This window comes from Erpetoichthys calabaricus, chromosome 12 (genome assembly GCF_900747795.2).
Source record: "Erpetoichthys calabaricus chromosome 12, fErpCal1.3, whole genome shotgun sequence".
Taxonomy (NCBI): domain Eukaryota; kingdom Metazoa; phylum Chordata; class Cladistia; order Polypteriformes; family Polypteridae; genus Erpetoichthys; species Erpetoichthys calabaricus.
Genome location: NC_041405.2, coordinates 27,077,449 through 27,098,902, shown reverse-complemented (window position 1 = coordinate 27,098,902; position 21,454 = coordinate 27,077,449). Strand labels below are relative to the sequence as shown.

At 40.7% G+C, this 21,454-nt stretch overlaps 1 protein-coding gene across 1 annotated transcript in view; it reads left to right on the top strand.

The window, feature by feature from the left end:
• LOC114661981 (caspase recruitment domain-containing protein 10-like) overlaps positions 1–21,454 on the top strand; it is a 174,327-nt gene that overhangs the window by 108,585 nt on the left and 44,288 nt on the right. Inside the window, exons 12-18 of the mRNA XM_051934920.1 lie at positions 1,099–1,214; positions 5,072–5,112; positions 5,947–6,079; positions 9,290–9,467; positions 9,858–9,981; positions 16,540–16,780; positions 16,962–17,028. Coding sequence (XP_051790880.1) covers positions 1,099–1,214; positions 5,072–5,112; positions 5,947–6,079; positions 9,290–9,467; positions 9,858–9,981; positions 16,540–16,780; positions 16,962–17,028 — 900 coding nt within the window. The remainder of the gene's footprint in view (positions 1–1,098; positions 1,215–5,071; positions 5,113–5,946; positions 6,080–9,289; positions 9,468–9,857; positions 9,982–16,539; positions 16,781–16,961; positions 17,029–21,454) is intronic.

Sequence of the window (21,454 nt, the reverse complement as noted above, 5' to 3'; positions counted from 1 at the left end):
CTCATTCTCCTCAACGTTCAATGTGTTATGCATTCTGAGAGTGGTGCAGAGTGGTTATCTAAGTTACCGTAACCTTCCTATCAGATTGAACGAGTCTGGACATTCTCCTCTGAATTCGCTTACTGACAAGATGTTTCCATCCAAAATGGTGTTTTTGGCACCATTTTGACTAAACTTTAGAATATTGTGCATGAAAATCCCAGGAGACTGGCAGGTACAGAAATACTCAAACCAGCCCGTCTGGCACCAACAATCACGCCATAGTTAAAATCACTGAGATCTGATGTTTGAACATTAGCTGATGTTCCTGACCTATGTCTCCATGATTGTATGCATTATGCTGCACTCACACGATTGGCTGATTAGATAGTTACATGAATAAGCAGGTGTACAGTTGTTCCTAATAATTTAACTCCGCGAGGCATACAGTATACTGTGATTTGACAACTGTCAGTCCAACTGAAACTTTGCATGATTATTACTGATGAAAATGCTAGCAGCTTATTGATTTTGGTCAAGTACATTTTGCTGTACAGTTGTGTTTTTTTTTTTTTTTTTTTACATATTATGCTTCAATTGAAGCAGAATTAGAGAAGGAGAAAGTGCATTTTTTTAAACAAGATATGATTCTGCAGTTTCCTTTCACATAATAAAGTTGACCTTTCAGTATTTTACTATTAAAGTCACACTTTTAAGTAGAAATGCTCATGTGCCTGGCAGTTTAGATTTTATGGTATATATTTTTAAAAGACTTCCTTCTTATATATTATAATTTTGTAGTTATTATTGTGAGAAGTAGAATTTTGATTGCGTTGTAATTGAAACAACTTTATTTCCTAAATCTCCATGTCCATTCTGTGGAGGTTTGCATTCATCTATACTTTCAGTCTCAAGACAAGTTTTCAGATTGATCCGTCCTGCCAGATATCACCAGTGGGTGAGAGTGTGAAAACGTTTAGAATTCACTCGTGAGCACCCTGTGCCACCACTGCAGTCAATACACTCAATTTACCACAAAGTTGACTAGAAATAAGCAGCTCTGTCAAAACTTTCAACCTTTTTTTCCCTTTGTCTCATTAAACCTTTTTTTCATTCCAGGATAATGAGGGTAGCGAGAAGGATATTAACCGGCTTTCCATTTTCCCATTCCCTCCTTGCTCTGGCTCCATGCTTCGAAGGACAAGAGAAGACTACCTGCTAGACTCAGATGCCAGGTAAAAAAAAAAAAAAAATGAAACATTGGTCTGAAAAGCTGAATTCGGCCTAAAATTATTCATTTTAAATTTATAAATGCTTAAGAAAATGTGTAAGGACCTAAACAGTCTCCTATTCTGTAACACTAAAGTGGATCAATCAACTTGTGCTAAACCAACATATTTATTTTTTCTATTATAAAACTTTAAATATTTTCATACATTTGAAATGTGGGAGAGAACAGGAAATGGATTGATTGATGCTAATCAATCAATCAATTATCTGTTTTGCCTCTGGCAATGCTAATTAATTAGACAATTTGGTAAGGCTCCTGCTTCATTTATTTTATTTATTTTTTGTGAACACTATTTTATTAAAAAGAATATCACAATACCTTATCCAACCATTATCCAAACCTCTATATCCTAACTTCAGGGTCACGGGGGTCTGCTGGAGCCAATCCCCAGGAAACAAACCCCAGGCAGGGCGCCAGCCCACTGCAGGGCAAACACACACCCACACATTAGGGACAATGTAGAATCGCCAATGCACCTAAACTGCATGTCTTTGGACTGTGGGAGGAAACCGGACCACCACGTAGACACGGGGAGAACATGCAAACTCCACGCAGGGAGGACCTGGGAAGCGAACCCAGGTCTCCTTACTGTGAGGCTGCAGCGCTAATACCTGCAAAAAATCAGTGTGAAAAAATGAGAAAAAATAAATAAAAAACAAGCAAAAGGTATTAGAATCAAGCAAAATTATCTGCCAATATAGTGAGAAAGTTTAACTTGTTAACTTGTTAAATTTTCTAAAAATGAGATTATATATCTTACACATACAAATCTACCCAAGTCAGTTATTCTTAAAATAAAACAAACAAGATCTATTATTTCTTTTCAAGATTGTCTGGCTTGTTAAGATTTCATTTTTTGCAGTGTGGTGTTAAGTCACAAAAACTGAAAGCAGGAGTTTAAATAATAATTTAAAATAGAAGACTATATTTATCCTGGTGATGACTGTAATTCCACTCAATACATATTTTAATATATTCACATTAGTCATGGTGTCGGAGAGTGGCAAATTGGTAAATTGTCATTGGATTTGCATTTCTATCTATCTATCTAATTGTGTCTACTACACTAACATCTATCTATCTATCTATCTATCTATCTATCTATCTATCTATCTATCTATCTATCTATCTATCTATCTATCTATCTATCTATCTATCTATCTATCTATCTATCTATCTATCTATCTATCTATCTATCTATCTATCTATCTATCTATCTATCTATCTATCTATCTATCAATCATGCCTTAGCCAGGATTTCTCCCCAGGCTGGGGTGCAGATTTATGTTTATGTCTATCTAAACTAATGACACTACATCTTTGAGCAAAGAAAAATCTTTCATTTGTGAAAAAGCCAACATTAAGTACACCTTCATATCATTCGTAAGTGGAATAGAGGCAAGTCATGATGAAGCAAAATGAATTGCAATTTTTAGTGCATGCCAAGTCAATGCTAAGAATATGCCAGAAAGAGAATGACTAAAGATGGTGTTGGTAATTTTTACTGTTTCTTTATGGTAGATACTCTATTTATTCAAGTCCATTTTGTGATGAAGCAGTTATAATTTTGGGCTCAAGTTCAATACAGCGCGGTGGTTTGTATCAATTTTAAATTAACATTGAATAAATGGACTTTGAATTATTATTCAAATTATTATTCAAATTAAAAAAAAAACATCTTGCATCACCCCAGTCCCAAAGGTATCACGTCCTAGTGAGCTGAACGACTTCCAGCCTGTTGCTCTGACATCACATGTGATGAAGACCATGGAGAGGCTGCTGCTTCACCACCTGAGGCCACAGGTCCGCCATGCCCTCGACCCTCTGCAGTTTGCATAACAGGAGAAGGTGGGAGCGGAGGATGCCATCATCTACATGCTACACCGATCCCTCTCCCAATTGGACAGAGGCAATGGTGCTGTAAGAATTATGCTTCTAGACTTCTCTAGCGCCTTCAACACGATCCAATCTCTACTCCTTAGGGACAAGCTGACAGATATGAGAGTAGATTCATACCTGGTAGCATGGATCGTGGACTATCTTACAAACAGACCTCAGTATGTGCGTCTCAGGAACTGCAGGTCTGACATTGTGGTCAACAACACAGGAGTGCCGCAGGGGACTGTACTTTCTCCGGTCCTGTTCAGCCTATATACATCGGACTTCCAATACAACTCGGAGTCCTGCCACGTGCAAAAGTTCGCTGACGACACTGCTATTGTGGGCTGCATCAGGAGTGGGCAGGAGGAGGAGTATAGGAACCTCATTAAGGACTTTGTTAAATGGTGCGACACAAACCACCTACACCTGAACACCAGCAAAACCAAGGAGCTGGTGGTGGATTTTAGGAGGCCCAGACCCCTCATGGACCCCATGATCATCAGAGGTGACTGTGTGCAGAGGGTACAGACCTATAAATACCTGGGAGTGCAGCTGGATGATAAATTGGACTGGACAGCCAATACTGATTCTCTGTGCAAGAGAGGACAGAGCCGGCTATACTTCCTTAGAAGACTCTTGTCCTTCAACATCTGCAATAAGATGCTGCAGATGTTCTATCAGACGGTTGTGGTGAGCGCCCTCTTCTACCCGGTGGTGTGCTGGGGAGGCAGCATTAAGAAGAAGGACACCACACGCCTGGACAAACTGGTGAGGAAGGCAGGCTCTATTGTAGGTACGGAGCTGGACAGTTTGACATTCATGGTGGAGCGATGGGCGCTGAGCAGGCTCCTGTCAATCATGGAGAATCCACTGAACAGTATCACCTCCAGACAGAGAAGCAGCTTCAGCGACAGACTGCTGTCACTGTCCTGCTCCACTGACAGACTGAGGAGATCGTTTCTCCCCCAAACTATGCAACTCTTCAATTCCACCCCGGGGGGTTAACGTTAACATTCAAAGTTATTGTCTGTTTTTACCTGCATTTTTATTACTCTTTTTTTTAATATTGTTTTTTGTATCAGTATGCTGCTGCTGGAGTATGTGAATTTCCCCTTGGGATTAATAAAGTATCTATCTATCTATCTATCTATCTATCTATCTATCTATCTATCTATCTATCTATCTATCTATCTATCTATCTATCTATCTATCTATCTATCTATCTATCTATCTATCTATCTATCTATCTATCTATCTATCTATCTATCTATCTATCTATCTATCTATCTATCTATCTATCTATCTATCTAATCTTTATAACATTTTCAAATACCGTCCTGTAATGATATGGAGATCTGCTGCAATGTCAGTGAATCCCAGTCCCCCACAGTGCCTCTCCTGCATGTGCTTTCTGTGGTACATGAATTTAATTATTCAACCAGCATATCCAGGTTATTAATGTGCGGTTGAACATACAACAAAGCAGCATTTATTGTTCCGACCCAGCAAGAAGTTAGAGCTACCATAATTATGGAATTCAGTTATTCACCAAAAACAAAACAAACTCTTCACTTGTGATAGTTATCAGTGAGGTAGTGAAAAGAACAAATGGAAAAACTAGCATTTCATTCAGCAATGACTAAAGGGTCAACATTTACTTTACTTTCTTATCTTAAACCATTACACAAATATTCCCAGGCAATGCCATGTACTTCCACCAGCACATATAAATGGATTTTTATATTCCATTTCATATCTAAGGTTTTCCAATTATGGGGGTAAATTTTTCATGAAGTTCAGACATATTTAATAAGCTTGTTTACAAAGATCCACAGCAAAATGTATATTAAACCACCTGTCAAAACCGTAGCTTTTAATTCTCATTGATGTGACTAAAACTTTATTTTTCCTCAATTGTAGGTTTGACTTTGACTCTTGGGAAAGTGAAGAAAATCTAACAGGTAATTTTTAAACGGCTGTGTTTTTATTGTTATTTTTTTTGGCAAGTGGGAATGAAGGAAAATCATCTCTGACTCTTTTATGCGATTTGTCAAGTTATCTTTTTTTTTATTATTTATTTCACTAGAGCAAACTATTCTATCACACGTTGTAATTTGTGCAGTTAAAAGACCACCAATCATAAAGTCTTTAACAATGATGTGTCATACCTTTACTAGATTTATTAGATTAAAAGATTTTATATTTTGATTACCTCTTGCCTGAAGATGGAGCCTGAGTTGCCTCGAAAGCTTGCATATTGTAATCTTTTTAGTTAGCCAATAAAAGGGGCCATTTTGCTTAACTTTTCACTACATCCATAATAGCTATCACGGTACAGCAACCTAGTACTGCAGATTAGCTTTAATGGGTTAGCTTAAGAGTAACATTATTGTGGTTTAGACAAATGTACGTAGGTCGGCATTAGTGCTGCTCATCTCATTTGTAGTGAATGTCATGTTGCAGCCATCAAGTCACCAGAGAGCAGTTTGCTCTCCTGAGCCTGATCAGTAAAGAGACCGACAACCAGCATCCATAAAGTCACAGCCTCTTTGTGTGTGTGACGTTAAGTGAGCTGTGCCAAATGACCAGTCTTTAATTCCCAGTCTGTGTGCCTATCGGATCTTAAACAAATCACACAGTAACAATCCATGTTATCATTTTTGGAGAAAGATGGTTCCCTGCATTTGAGCTGCTATTCTATTCCATGACTTGCACAGTCTGTATTGTAGATGAATTTTGTCAACAAATCTGATGCTCTTTCTCATGGTCTCTCTGTCCCCTTTACTTATTTGTAGTTTCAGGCCGAAAGGAGTCCCTGCTGTCAATGTCCTGGAGCTCCCTAGCTTCCCAGTTCTTCCCATCCGATTTGACGGTAATTCCGAAGAGCCCCAGCACCCCAAACTTGATTGAACCCAACTCCTTTGAATGGTGAATATGCTATTGTATTTGAAAAAGTGACAGGAGAGACGAGTGAGATTGGGACTGGCAATAACTTGCAAAACTCTTTCATTAACAGTACATATTCTAACTTTTATGAAACGCAGCAAATCATAGTTCATAAGATTTATGGCAGTTGATTATACCTGTCAAGCTGTAATTAATTGTAGCTATCGTTCATTTATGTCATTCAAATGTACACACAGAATTTTTATGAGCTGGTCAGATCAAATGACTTGATGAGACTTCTCTATAAACGCTATGTGCTACAATCTGATGATTTATAGGCGGAAATGTTTGTCCAGTGTTGGTGAATACGTTAGTTTGAATTAATTTCAGTTATTGTTTTTATCTCTTCTTCTTTATCTTATGCAGACTATATTGCCCGTCCCTTGATTTCTTCTATTTTTGTTTTTTTTTTGGGAATGTCTTCTTAGAGGATGAAGCTGGGAGGCCTGTCAAAAAACTGGTCTGTTGAAGCCCATTGAGACATTCCATGTGTGTTTTTGGGCTATACAGTAAATAAATTGTTGTTGTTGCATTCGTCCCATCTTTCTTTTTTATAACTGATTTTACACCATCCAAATCTTCTTTGTGTACTATATACATGTTGATGTATATATCTATATAAATAGATAGATATAGATATGTTCCAATAATCCTATACATATGTGAGTAAATGATCATGTTAAGTGCCATAAATAAGTCAGTAGTGGGATTAAACCCATACCCTTGTTATTTTAATTAGTTCAGTTATGGGAGACCCTCAACAGTGTCATTTTTTATTCCAACCAATTTCTTGTTTTAATTGGATTCCCATGTTTGTCTTTATTGAATCAATTCACAAATTACGAGTGAGTAATTTCTTACTGAGTGAAGAAGGGATTTATATGCAAAGAAATTCTTTTTAGATATTTGGTGTAGTGTTCTTTTTAAAATTTCTGGTGTTTTTTGATATTATTTACTAATAAGCACACATAAGTAAAAGACTCTGAGGAAAGTTAAGTGCAAACTGAATTTGTTCATGTTACCTCCCAGGGAGATAAATTACATCATCCTTTCTGACTCAGCAACAGCAATGATTCACTCTGTTACCAATATCTTAATGATGAATCATTCTGAATTTTGGTGACTTCAAACAAGAGAGAAAGAGAGAGAGGTTGGGAGCCGAGGAATCAAAAAGTTATCAGTATGTGCCATCTTTGGACACAACAAGCTGGGCTTGCTCTGTTCAGATGTTATTGACTTTAAATATAAATCTGAGGTACAATCTGAGCAGGTCTGACCTCCTCTGACTGCTACCTACAAGCCTGTTATTGGCAGAAGCAGCTCTCTGTTATCCAAGGCAGAAGCTCTTATATGTGTCTTGGGGGCTGTAGTTTGTTTTTTAATATAACTAGGGGGCTTCACCCCCTCCCCTCCACCCCAGGGCATGCCATGCGCCAACCACTTTGCGTCGCTGCCACTCACATTGTGAATTGGGTGATCAGCAGATCACCTGCTTGCTTACTGTTCCTTCTGCCGTGCTGCGTGTTCTGCTTCTCGCACTGCGCGTTGATCATTTCAAAGCCTGTACAGGAGCTGTCCTCGCTTTGCATGAAGTGTGTCTGCCCAAAGCATTCTAACAACTGCGAGGTTAGATGTCCCTGAACTTTTTTTTAACTCTTTCAGGGCTGATGTCAACTTTTGTCAAAAGGAGGAGATGACAATGGTAATCAACTGTAGACTGTGACAAAACCAACCATTATGTTTTTACTTGGAGTCTCGTTGCTAGAAGGAAAATTAGTTTTGTTGGTTTTGACTGAGATTTCCTGCACTCCCATGAGTAGCAAGGCACAAACAATGGCAAAAATGGCCCTGACATCTGGCAAGAGATCAAAGCAGATGCGTAAAGCAGAATATTCTGGGGACGATGTGTTGCCTGTTCTCTCTGAACTGGACTAGACTATGACTTGTCGGACTCTGATTTTGATAAAAGTGATCAAAGACAAATGTGATGTTCCAGCTTCAGCTGATTGGTCTCCAACTATTTGTTGTGCTGAACAGGTACAAGTAGCTGACATGCCTATGGCACTGTTCGCCTGGGTGGACTGCCACTTAACAATGAAAAGAGGTAAAAACCAGATTGCAATAAACTGCGACAGTGACCGCTGCTGCTGCACCAGCCATGCAAAGGCAGCCTGGCAGCAAGCCTACCGCAGATTATTAGAACACTGGCAGCCTCAGCATACACCAATATACGTGTTTTGTTGAGTTCTGTGGGAACCCATTGCTTTTCAGAAAACTATATGTTTTGGAAAAAATATTCAGCCCTCAAAGAATTAAATTGTAAGTAGGGCGTGACATGCAAAAGTCACCGTCTCATGGGTCTTGCTTCGTAAGTTTGTAATGTCTAGCCTCACGTGATGTCAAAGTGTCTCTCCGAGATGATCACGTCTCGACCCAAGATTTTTTTATATAATAGACAGATACATTGAGCTTCTGTAAAATTTTAATTTCCCCTTTTAGACAAATAAAATTATCTATCTATCTATCTATCTATCTATCTATCTATCTATCTATCTATCTATCTATCTATCTATCTATCTATCTATCTATCTATCTATCTATCTATCTATCTATCTATCTATCTATCTATCTATCTATCTATCTATCTATCAAACTGATAACACTAAAATAGCTGCCTTTTAGCAGTTAGTGCCACTTACCCTGGTCACTGCTATGCTTGTCATTAATTGTCAGTTTATAGATTAAGAGAATACCCACTAGAGAAAAAGTTAATTATAAGAAAATGACAGAATTAACCATTAAATGTTATGGCCAAAAATAAAAGTATGTCCTAATTTTGTATAAATACAAATCTGACATTAATGCATTTTTCTGAATGCAAAAAGAGATAAATAAAATGACATCAAATTAAACAATGTGATCAATTAAAAGTAAAAATGACTTTCTTGATGTGAAACTGATTGGAGCGTAAACCTGGAGCAACAGGGCACAGCCTGGACTGAACTAGAGAACCACTGATTTCAATTGTTACTCTTTAAACACAAATCTACATTCTCTGCCCTGCAGCAGACTCTTTCTTTTTTCTGTTCTTTTTTTAGTGCTCGAGCTCATCAGCCTCTCCAGATATAATAACCTTGTGTTGTGCTATTTATATGCTGCAAACAACTTTTGTTTTTTTCTGCTCATGTTTAGCTCTCAAAAACCTCCCAGAAAAGAGCTGAGCTCTCCCACTCCAGTACAACGCATAGGAGGACTGGCCGATGACATCACCATTATCGGGGGCAACCGCACTGGCATGTTTGTGCGTCACGTGAAGTCTGGCTCAGTCGCTGAGCAGTGTGGCATATCAGAGGGATGCCAGCTGATTCAGGTGAGGTACTTTATATTATAGATGCAGGGCTGTATTTAAATAAATCTTTTGTCAATATTGTGTTTGAGCCGTATGTCTGTGATGTTTTCAGCTGATTTGAATATAACACATTTTTTAAAAAAGGCAGAATTATATCTGTATGAGTGACCTGTTAGCAGCTGCTCTTCTAGCTTTTTAAAGTTTCGTTGCATCTGATGGCATTACGGTGTGAAGCTTTCTGGTTTTGTGTACTCCCTTCACCTTTCCCTGTGTGCTTACTGAAAAGGAAAGGAGGACCAGCTTCTTATGTATCATCTCTTTAATGCAGTCATTACGAATTAGGCAATATCTGAAATTCTTGATCGCATATTCCTTATGCAGTTGTATTGTTCTTCGGTCTTTCCATAATAGCTGAAAAAGGTGCTGATGGGAGGGGAAGACCTGCAGCTTAACTCCTGTACTAGGGAGGTGGCACATTTCAGCCTGCAGTGGTGGACCGAACCCTCTGCTCTCATCTTCAAGCCCAATTTGGAAGGTGAGATATCCATATTTTTGTTTTTCTGTCTACATAAGTATGGATGCTGTGGTGGAACCAGTGGCATCAGCAAGCCCCAAACCCCTGACACGAACACACAGAGTGTCCCGGGTACAAATAAAGGACGGTTTATTCAACTGTATTCTTTCCACAATACCACAAAGTAGCACAAAAGCAGAGGTTTCTCTCTCTAATGCACAAAACTCTTACCACCGGACTACCCTCCTCCAGTTGAGTGTTGCCTTTCTTCCTCCCAGCTTCCTCCAGGTAAGGGAGTGCGGTCCCTTTTATTAAAGTACTGGAGTACTTCCAGTGCCAGGGCTGCTGCACTTCTGGGTAATATGAAAGTTCATTACAGCAGGAAGCTTGTCTCCCTGCAGTGCCCTCTTGTGGTACCCAGAGACCATGGGCATGCCAGAAAATGTAGTCTGGCAGAGCAGCTCTTCTGGCTTTCCACTGGGCACCAATATCCAGGGCCGCTGGCATCTAGCGTGCTGGGGCAATAAAAAAATCCCAGCAACATCTTCTCTTTCCAGTGGGCCATCCATCCATCATTCCTGGCTCTCTCTTCCTGGACTGATCCCCTTCTCCTCCTCGGCTGGGATGCTTGCTAGGATCGTCCTGTCTGGGTAAGGAACCATCCTGTCTTCTACCCGGGATGCCCATCCAGCCTGTTTGGCATTTACAATGCGTATCATTGTGCATCACTGACTGTTCATTTCAGGTTCTTTGTCTGCATTTCTGTCCATAACTTTGTTCTCCTTTTGACCGCTGTTACACTGTATTCCTAACAGGTTCCATATATACAGTAGATTTAGAAGGTAAGCTTCACTTTTTTCACATTTTGTTATGTTGCAACCTTGTGCTATAATCATTTAAATTTATTTTTCCCCACATCAAGCAACACTCCATACCCCAGAATAACAAAGTGATTATAGGATTTTAAAATTTTTTGCAAATTTATTAAAAATAAAAAAATAAAATATCCCATGCTTTGCTCAGTATTTAGTTAAGTCAACTTTGGCAGCAATTACAACCTGGCATCTCCTTGGGTATGATGCAGCAAGCTTGGATTTAGCAGTTTTCTGCCATCCTTCACTGTAGATTCCTCTCAGGCTCTGTCAGGTTGGTTGGAGATCATTGGTTGACAGTTATTTCCTGGTCTTTCCAGAGATGTTTGTTTGGGTTCAAGTCTAGGCTCTGGTTGTACCACTCAAGGATATTGTCATTGTGGTCTAGTGGATCCTCAGCTCAGAAAAAAGTGGCCGATTTGAAATAAATTAATAATGGATGCACTTGTGCTGGGGAGTGGAGTAGGTGCAAGTGATTTGCAGAAAAGATGGCTCGTCTCTTGGATGGTGCGAGGCAGTCAGCTGACCGTGTATTGCCTTGCCATACTGCACGTGCGGATGGTCTGTCTCATTATCAGCCTGGGGTGGCAATCAGGTGATTATGCAAGCACATATAAGGGGAGCGCAAGGGATCGGCGAGGAAAACAAAGAGAAAAAAGACATCAGCACAAAGGTTAAATGAATGAAAGAGAATCAAGTAGGAAGATGGGAGAGAGTAAGAGAGCTGGTGCAGGTGCAAGGAAGAGCAAACCAGGAGGAAGGAACCTGTTAGGAGAGCCCCTCCAGGGAGAGGGTGGAAACGACTCAGGGGCTGTTGTGGAGGATCACTCCAGCTAAGCAATTCAGGAAGCTGGAGTGACCAGGCAGCTTACGGCTGAAGTCCAGGAAGGCAGCAAGAAATGGCAAGGCTTGAACTGAGAGTCCCGTTGTGAGCACCATGGCCTCTGGGGACCCGAGCATTGGGTCTGGAGTGAAGCGCCCTCTTATAGCCATGGAGTGGCAGGGACCCGGACCTGTAGAGGGATGGTAGGCATCTGTCCGATAGCTATCTCCTCGTTTTAAAGAAGTGCACCCGGGCACAAGTTTTTTAAAGACTGTTTCCTGCCATGTTTTAACCTCGTTTTAATGGCTTTATTCATTCAGATGTTTTGATGGATTATTTATTTATTAGACATTTTGCACTGCACTTTGGAAACTCTTTGGATTTGTTTAATTTTTAATGAAAGTACTGAGCACTGTTTCAACTTCCCCTTGCTTTTTTGTGGTGTCCTCATTTGCTCAGTTCATCGCTCGGAAACTTTATCGGCAGTGATGGGTTCCAGAGGCTTCTGATGGGATCCGGTAGCATGGGGTCGACCTGCACCATCACAGTCCTAAAGATACCCTACTGCTGTCTTTGCTTTGTGCTTAGAGTCATTGTCCTGACTTAGTGCATTTACACGTGAAAATCTAGATTAAGGCAGAACATTTATTTTTAATAATCCACATTTACTAATAATCTTCTGGAGTACTACTTTGGCCAAATGGTCTAACATCATTAATCTGCACAAAAAAGAGTTAAAAGTCATCATCAGCCACTGTGAATCAGAAAATAAGCATGACATCTTGTGTTTTGTAGATACAGTATGTTTAGTCAAATTGATGCCTTTTTTATAGGTGTCTGTTACCTGATATTCCTCAGCTCCATCTTTTCTGCTTAGCTGTGCGACTGAGCCTTGCAAAGGTCCTAGTATGTGAGCTTTTTACTTTTCCGGAATAATAATAATGCAAGTATTTTAATACGATAAGTATTGTGTTAGGTTGCTCGTTACTTTAAAAAGTAATCACACAATGTAATAAGCATTACTCTGCAGCTCTGTAACTGTATGTTCAGCTCGTCAACAGAAATTTAGCGATTTGTGAAATATTGAGACAGATTATTTTTTGCAGGAGAAGCAATAAAGTGATTGTGTGAACATTTGCCTGTATAAATTTATTTAGTAGGCTCTTCTACTCACAGCAGCTTGACAGCTTGTGTAAAGCAAATACATGCGCAACCTGACAGAGTGCAACGGACATGCGCAAACAACAAAGTCCTTAACAATAATCTGATTAAGGGTTTACTTAGCCACATAACTGGAATATTTACAGAAAATCTTCTTCTTATAATCAGGTTTCTCGGAAGCCAATAACCCAATTTCTGCATTTGGAATGAGGGTTTACATGGCAATTTAGAAATCAGGCCTCCATAAATAATCATGGTTATTGAAGCTCATGTATGTATGAGTTTAGGGAGGAGGTGAGACAGGCAATGGGTGGCAGTGAAGAGTTACCAGATAGCTGGGAAACTACAGCTGATGTAGTAAGGGTGACAGCAAGAAGGGTGCTTGGCATGACATCTGGAAAGAGGAAGGAGGAAAAGGAAACCTGGTGGTGGAATGAGAAAATACAGGAGAGTATACAGAGGAAGAGGATGGCAAAGAAGAAGTGGGATAGTCAGAGAGATGCAGAAAGTAGACAAGAGTACAAGGAGATAAGGCTCAAGGTGAAGAGAGAGGTGGCGAAGGCTAAAGAAAAGGCGTATGATGAGTTGCTTAAGAGGTTGGACACTAAGGAGGGAGAAAAGGACCTGTACCGATTGGCTAGACAAAGGGACTGAGCTGGGAAAGATGTGCAGCAGGTTAGGGTGATAAAGGATAAAGATGGAAATGTACTTACAAGTGAGGAGAGTGTGTTGAGCAGAAGGAAAGAGTACTTTGAGAGGCTGATGAATGAAGAGAACGAGAGAGAGAAGAGGTTAAATGATGTGGAGATAGTGAATCAGGAAGTGCAATGGATTAGGAAGGAGGAAGTAAGGACAGCTATGAAGAGAATGAAAAATGGAAAGGCCGTTGGTCCAGATGACATACCTATGGAAGCATGGAGGTGTTTAGGAGAGATGGCAGTGGAGGTTTTAACCAGATTGTTTAATGGAATCTTGGAAAGTGAGAGGATGCCTGAGGAGTGGAGAAGAAATGTACTGGTGTCGATATTTAAGAATAAGGGGGATGTGCAGGACTGAAGTAACTACAGGGGAATAAAAATGATGAGCCACAGCATGAAGTTATGGGAAAGAGTAGTGAAAGCTCAGTTAAGTAGTGAGGTGATGATTAGTGAGCAGCAGTATGGTCTCATGCCAAGAAAGAGCACCACAGATGCAATGTTTGCTCTGAGGATGTTGATGGAGTAGTTTAAGGAAGGCCAGAAGGAGTTACATTGCATCTTTGTGGACCTGGAGAAAGCATATGACAGGGTGCCTCGAGAGGAGTTGTAGTATTGTATGAGGAAGTCGGGAGTGGCAGAGAAGTACGTAAGAGTTGTACAAGATACGTACAAGGGAAGTGTGACTGTGGTGAGGTCTGCAGTAGGAGTGACGGATGCATTCAGGTTGGCGGAGGGATTACATCAGGGATCAGCTCTGAACCCTTTCTTATTTGCAATGATGATGGACAGGTTGATAGACAAGATTAGACAGGAGTCCCCGTGGACTATAATGTTTGCTGATGACATTGTGATCTGTAGCGATAGTTAGGAGCAGGTTGAGGAGACCCTGGAGAGGTGGAGATATGCTCTAGAGAGAAGAGGAATGAAGGTCAGTAGGAACAAGACAGAATACATGTGTGTAAATGAGAGGGAGGTCAGTGGAATGGTGTGGATGCAGGGAGTAGAGTTGGCGAAGGTGGATGAGTTTAAATACTTGGGATCAACAATACAGAGTAATGGGGATTGTGGAAGAGAAGTGAAAAAGAGAGTGCAGGGGTGGAATGGGTGGAAAAGAGTGTCAGGAGTAATTTGTGACAGATGGGTATCAGAAAGAGTGAAAGGGAAGGTCTACAGGACGGCAATGAGACTAATTATGTTATATGGGTTGGAGACGGTGGCACTGACCAGAAAGCAGAAGACAGAGCTGGAGGTGGCAGACTTAAAGATGCTAAGATTTGCACTGGATGTGATGAGGATGGATAGGATTAGAAATGAGGACATTAGAGGGTCAGCTCAGGTTGGATGGTTGGGAGACAAAGTCAGAGAGGCGAGATTGCGTTGGTTTGGACATGTGCAGAGGAGAGATGCTGGGTATATTGGGAGAAGGATGCTAAGGATAGAGCTGCTAGGCAAAAGGAAAAGAGGAAGGCCTAAGAGAAGGTTTATGGATGTGGGGAGAGAGGACATGCAGGTGATGGGTGTAACAGAGCAAGATACAGAGGCCAGAAAGATATGGAAGAAGATGATCCACTGTGGCAACCCCTAACCGGAGCAGCCGAAAGAAGAAGAAGAAGAATTAAAGCTCATATAAATGCACTGAATGCCTCAATGACTGTCATTCGTTTCACTTCTCAGCCTTTCGGTGTTTTGGCAGCTCATCACATGCCACGTCACACTTTACACTAGAGGTTCCCAACCTTTTCTATGCCCCGCACCCCTAGAAAATATTTCCTTTATGTTCGCCCTCCCTACAAAAGTAATATCACATTTGAAGATGAAGAAGTCAAATTTCTCATTTTTGAACCACAAATTAAGACACATATAGTAGTACTGCAGGTGAACGGATTGAATAAAAAAAAAAGAGCTTTTAACCCAGTGCATAAAATTTAAACATAAATTGAGCAATATGTCTTTATAATAATAATAATTCATTACATTTATATAGCGCTTTTCTCAGTACTCAAAGCGCTATCCACACAGGGAGGAACCGGGTAGCAAACCCACAATCTTCCACAGTCTCCTTACTGCAAAGCAGCAGCACTACCACTGCGCCACAAATCTCAATAATCTTGTAAATATGTCTTCCATGAAGCTTTGACAATCGCGAAGTTTTGGTATCTCACGAAGCATCAAGTGGCATGAGGCAATGAGCACACGATCAACGAATGAGGGGTTTGGGGGATTGGAGACCCCCTTTAAGCAATGGATACCAATATGCCGCTAGGCAATGAAATACAGTTGATAAGCTTTGTCCCCCAAAAACACCTGCACTACAATTCAAAACAGATGCCTTGCACAGTTAAAAATTGCTGTGCTACTGCTAGGACCACCAGCAGGAGTGGTGGGGCTGAGTGTAAACAGCAGGTGTTACATCCAGTTCAGTCCCCCTTGTCCCCCCTGGGAAACATATCAATCAAACCTCAAAATCAGTGATATGATCAGGGCATGATCAGAAATCAATACTAGACCTCAGTCGTCTGTATGGATCATTGCAAGGTTCAAAGTCCATTCTCTTAAAAAAAAATTATTCACCTTTACAAATGTTCCACCCGCAGCAAGGAAACTGAGAGGCCGAGCATTTCTGTAGCTCATACACAGGTGACAATTGCGCGTGCAGTGCTTGATTCTTTTCATATCACAGAACAGGAACTCTAACTAATAAATGACCTACACATGGTGGTACCTTGTAAGCCACCAGTTGTGCCACAATAAAGTCGGACAGCGCACCTCACTCAATTTTGCAAATCTTAACACAGCCTTCCTATTTTGTCGCACCATCTCAAATGCCAATTCACACCCCCTGAAGAGGTGGACATCACAGGTTAGGAACCCCTGCTTTACACAGAAATAACTATACAGGATGATATTATTCAGGAAATATAAATACTTTTATCACCTCTAAAAAGTAAAATGCATATGTATTCAGTGAACTTACAAAGACTAGAAGTGTACTCGTATAACTGTTCTTTTTTTCAATCTTTTACAGATTACAAGAGCCTATGTGAAGAAATGCAGAACAAAGAATTGTTTTTTCCTGACTCATTCTATGTGAGAGTCAACTTAAACCTAAATAAGCAGTCTGACAAACATACGCTGGCTGTGAAGTGTGACGAAATTCTCCACATCCTTGACACTCTTTACGACGGCAAGTACCAGTGGTTCTGTGCCAGGGTGGAGGTGACAACTGGAAAGGACCAGGAAATGGGAACTATCCCCAACTACAGCAGGTGAGGGCCCTGGCTAATGGCTTTACCTGAAGAAGGTGAAGGAGAGAATGATAGTGTTAAGGAGTTAACAGGTTATGTGTAAAACTTAATTCAAAGTCATCTACGAATGGAGGATAAGGTGTGTAATGATGAGGCGTAAGATGTTTGTCATCTCAACTTTTCCTCTCTCTCACTGCTTTAGGGCGCAGCAGCTACTTTTAGTAAAGCTCCGCACTTTGGCCCTGGGCAGAAAGGATTTTAGACACAAGGTGAGTTTTCTTGAAAATATTGCACCACCTAGTGTTCATCTTTTTAAACTACTGAAGATAGCGACATGAGAACTTGTATGTTTTTAAAGTTTCCTGTCATTGTTATAAAGGCACGCAAGCTTGTGTTGCAGGATGAGTCTGTTAGCAGAAGCTGACTTGAAACTATGCAAAGGTTTGTTGCTTAGTAAGATTCTTTTCAAGGCAGGCCTCCTCTTTCATATTTGCCTTTCGTTGAGTTCTTGAGTTGTTTTTCTTAATTAATAGTATTAGGGTGTTATACCGTGTTAACCATTATGGATGTAGTGAGGAGAACTTAAGCAAAATGACACCCTTTATTGGGGAAATAAAAAAGATTACAGTATGCAAGCTTTCGAGGCAACTCTGACCCCTTCTTCAGGCAAGATGTTTGCATACAAGCTTGCATTTTGTTATTTTAGTTCCTAGTCCTAATTCTAGTTAGCCAATAAAAGGTGTCATTTTGTTTAACTAATTACTGGTCTTAAAGTTTACTCAGGCACACTTAAGTGTCAGAGTTATTACAAATGTGAGGTACAGAAACAGATTCACTTTCGGTTTGCTCTTTGTTTTACATACAGAGAGAGCAGCCAGCAAATTATATGGCTATATGTCTTTACTCAAAATAGTTTTGTGACTAACTAGTGTAAAACTGAATGGTTAGAAGGTAACATTTACAATAAACAAGCATGGTACTATACTTTTCAAGTTTTTAAGCAGAGGCAAGGTACACTCCAAAATGCAGAGGTAGACTGACTCCCCACTCCTGACGTCACGCTTCTCCCTCCCCTTGGCCCGCAGCCTCTGTCTTGGATAAGTGCGAATATATCGCTCCCGTAAGTGAACTATGATTCTTAACGCGATGAGAGAAGTCGAAAAATCAATGTTCAAGCAAATTCTGGATAAAAACCTGATCTAAAACCATTAAGTAGTTTTCTCCTTCGCTAGTTAAGCGGATGTAAGATACGCCCGAGGCTAGGGCGTGAGTGAGGAGGGCCCCACCCCATCCCACCCCTCGGCCCGGTACACCTCTCTCGGATTTGCACAAGTAAATCGGTACCGCAATCGAACTATGATATTTCGCACGATGAGAAAAGTCGCAAAATCAACAGGAATGTTCAAACAAATTATTGAAAAAAACCCGATCTAAATCCATTAAGTAGTTCTCTCGTGAAAAGCGGACAGACAGACATACAGACAGACGTTGGATTTTATATATAGAGAGAGATTTACTTAATTTCTAGGTTGTGTATTTGTGTGCTAGGTTAGGAGAAGGTGCTGATACAGCACATTGTCGCACCCATCACATGACAATCCAACTCAGGATCCCAGATTAGGACCCGAGTGCAGCCATGTGACAGGTGACACCTCAGCACCACACTAGTTCAGATGGAATGGAACCAGCGTGAGGTTTTTTATGGTGGCTGGAGTGCCAATTCTGCCACCAAACCCCAGGTTTTATCTCTGCAGGATGGAGTGCCTACATGCACGATTAGATGCAGATTAACGTTGTACTCAGGACAGGGCCTTACTCAAGGGCCCAACGAAGTAGAGTCACTTTTGGCGTTTATGGGATTTGAACCAGCAGCCTTCCAATTGCCAGTGCCTCAGAGCCACCACTCCGCCTATGTGTTAGGAAACAAATACAATTCAAAACAGTAATGAAATAATATACTTAGGAGTGTGCAACATAATACTGTAGATTATTTTTTTCTTTGTGCTACACTAAATGTTACATATTATTATTCCATAAACTTTATATATCAGAACTATGTAAAGCTTGTTCAATAACACAAACATTAAAACTGCCATGTATGGACCATAAAAAAATGATACTTTATAGTGTTTTATATTAGACTAGCCACGGTACCTGTGCTATCTGATGATACTGCTATCATGGGCTGCATCAGGAGTGGGCAGGAGGAGGAGTATAGGAACCTAATCAAGGACTTGTTAAATGGTGTGACTCAAACCACCTACAACTGAACACCAGCAAAACCAAGGAGCTGGTGGTGGATTTTAGGAGGCCCAGGCCCCTCATGGACCCCGTGATCATCAGAGGTGACTGTGTGCAGAGGGTACAGACCTATAAATACTTGGGAGTGCAGCTGGATGATAAATTGGACTGGACTGCCAATACTGATGCTCTGTGCAAGAAAGGACAGAGCCGACTATACTTCCTTAAAAGGCTGGCGTCCTTCAACATCTGCAATAAGATGCTGCAGATGTTCTCTCAGACAGTTGTGGCGAGCGCCCTCTTCTACGCAGTGGTGTGCTAGGGAGGCAGCATAAAGAAGAGGGACGCCTCACGCCTGGACAAACTGGTGAGGAAGGCAGGCTCTGTTGTAGGTATGGAGCTGGACAGTTTGACATCAGTGACAGAGCGACAGGCACTGAGCAGGCTCCTGTCAATAATGGAGAATCCACTGCATCCACTAAACAGTATCATCTCCAGACAGAGGAGCAGCTTCAGCGAGAGACTGCTGTCACCGTCCTGCTCCACTGACAGACTGAGGAGATCATTCCTCCCCCAAACTATGCGACTCTTCAATTCCACCTGGGGGGTAAACATTAACATTATACAAAGTTACTGTCTGTTTTACCTGCAATATTGTTTTTATCAGTATGCTGCTGCTGGAGTATGTGAATTTCTCCTTGGTGTTAATAAAGTTATCTATCTATCTATCTATCTATCTATCTATCTATCTATCTATCTATCTATCTATCTATCTATCTATCTATCTATCTATCTATCTATCTATCTATCTATCTATCTATCTATCTATCTATCTATCTATCTATCTATCTATCTATCTATCTATCTATCTATCTATCTATCTATCTATCTATCTATCTATCTATCTCTTGTTCTGCATGTACCTTCATTGTCTTTCCTCTGTATTCCCATGTGCCTGAACGTCTCTTCACTGTCAATCCCTTTCGTGAATATGTTCCCATAATGCCTGCTTCTCAGACTCTGTCATTATTTTCAAAACACCTTTCTCACCTCCTGTTCGGTTTCATATTTTCTGTCTTTCGCCTTTACTCCTCCTTGTGTGCCTCACACTTGCACTTCTTCTTTTGATTGCACCAGCAAAGCCAAACTGTCCAATCAGATTGCTCAGAGAGGTTGGACACACAGACCTCAGTGTTTTATCATATAGATGGATATTTGATAAACCTCAAGCATGCAAGCATTCAATTTTTAAGTGAGTTTGCATTAACAGATAGAATCACTGACTTACTGTTTAATAAATGCATGTTGTGCTTTTTGGGCCTGAGACTGGCGGTGACTTACAAATAGTGTGCTGTGTTAATGAAGAACAGTCTATAAATTAATCACATGGTTATGAAAGTTTATTTTGCATGATTCTGCTTTATGTATTTACAGTACCTATAAAAAGTATTTAGCCCCTTGGAACATTTCACAATTTATTGTTATACAACATTGGTGGATTTAATTTGGCTTTTTAGACTCTGTTCAACAGAAAAAGACTTCAGCATCAAATTGAAAACAGATATCTGCAAAGTGGTCTAAATTAGTTACAAATGTAAAACAAAAATAATTGCTTACATTATTCTCCAGTATTCCCATTTTTTTAGTACCTGTAGAAAAAGAAAGTAATAATTGTAACACTGAAATTGCAGTAATAGGTGGCTGTTAGCCGTACGTGGTCCTCCATATCTTTGATTTTGACAAAGTCGACCTCAGATCATCACTGGTGCATCCATTTCATTTTAGAAGGGACATGGTTAGTTCAATGGTGATCACCTGTCTGACGTTTCAATTTATAGTTGTAGAAATTCATCTTATCTGGAACGGCCAACTATGGTGAGTCAGTGTGGTGGCCTGACTAACACATCCATTCATCCATCCATTTTCCAACCTGCTGAATCCGAACACAGGGTCACGGGGGTCTGCTGGAGCCAATCCCAGCCAACACAGGGCACAAGGTAGGAACCAATCCCGGGAAGGGTGCCAACCCACTGCAGGACACACACAAACACACCCACACACCAAGCACACACTAGGGCCAATTTAGAATCGCCAATCCACCTAACCTGCATGTCTTTGGACTGTGGGAGGAAACCGGAGCGCCCGGAGGAAACCCATACAGACACGAAGAGAACATGCAAACTCCACGCAGGGAGGACCCGGGAAGCGAACCCAGGTCCCCAGGTCTCCCAACTGCGAGGCAGCAGCGCTACCCACTGTGCCACTGTGCCTAACACAATGAAGACAAAATAACTCATTTGAACATTAGAACAATCTAGACAAGAGCAGGCCATTCAGCCCATCAAAGCTCGCCAGTCGTATCCACTTAATTCTTCTAACATAACATCAAGTCCAGTTTTGAAAGTCCCTAAGGTCCTACCACACTACTTGGGTCACATACAAGATAAGTTCGAT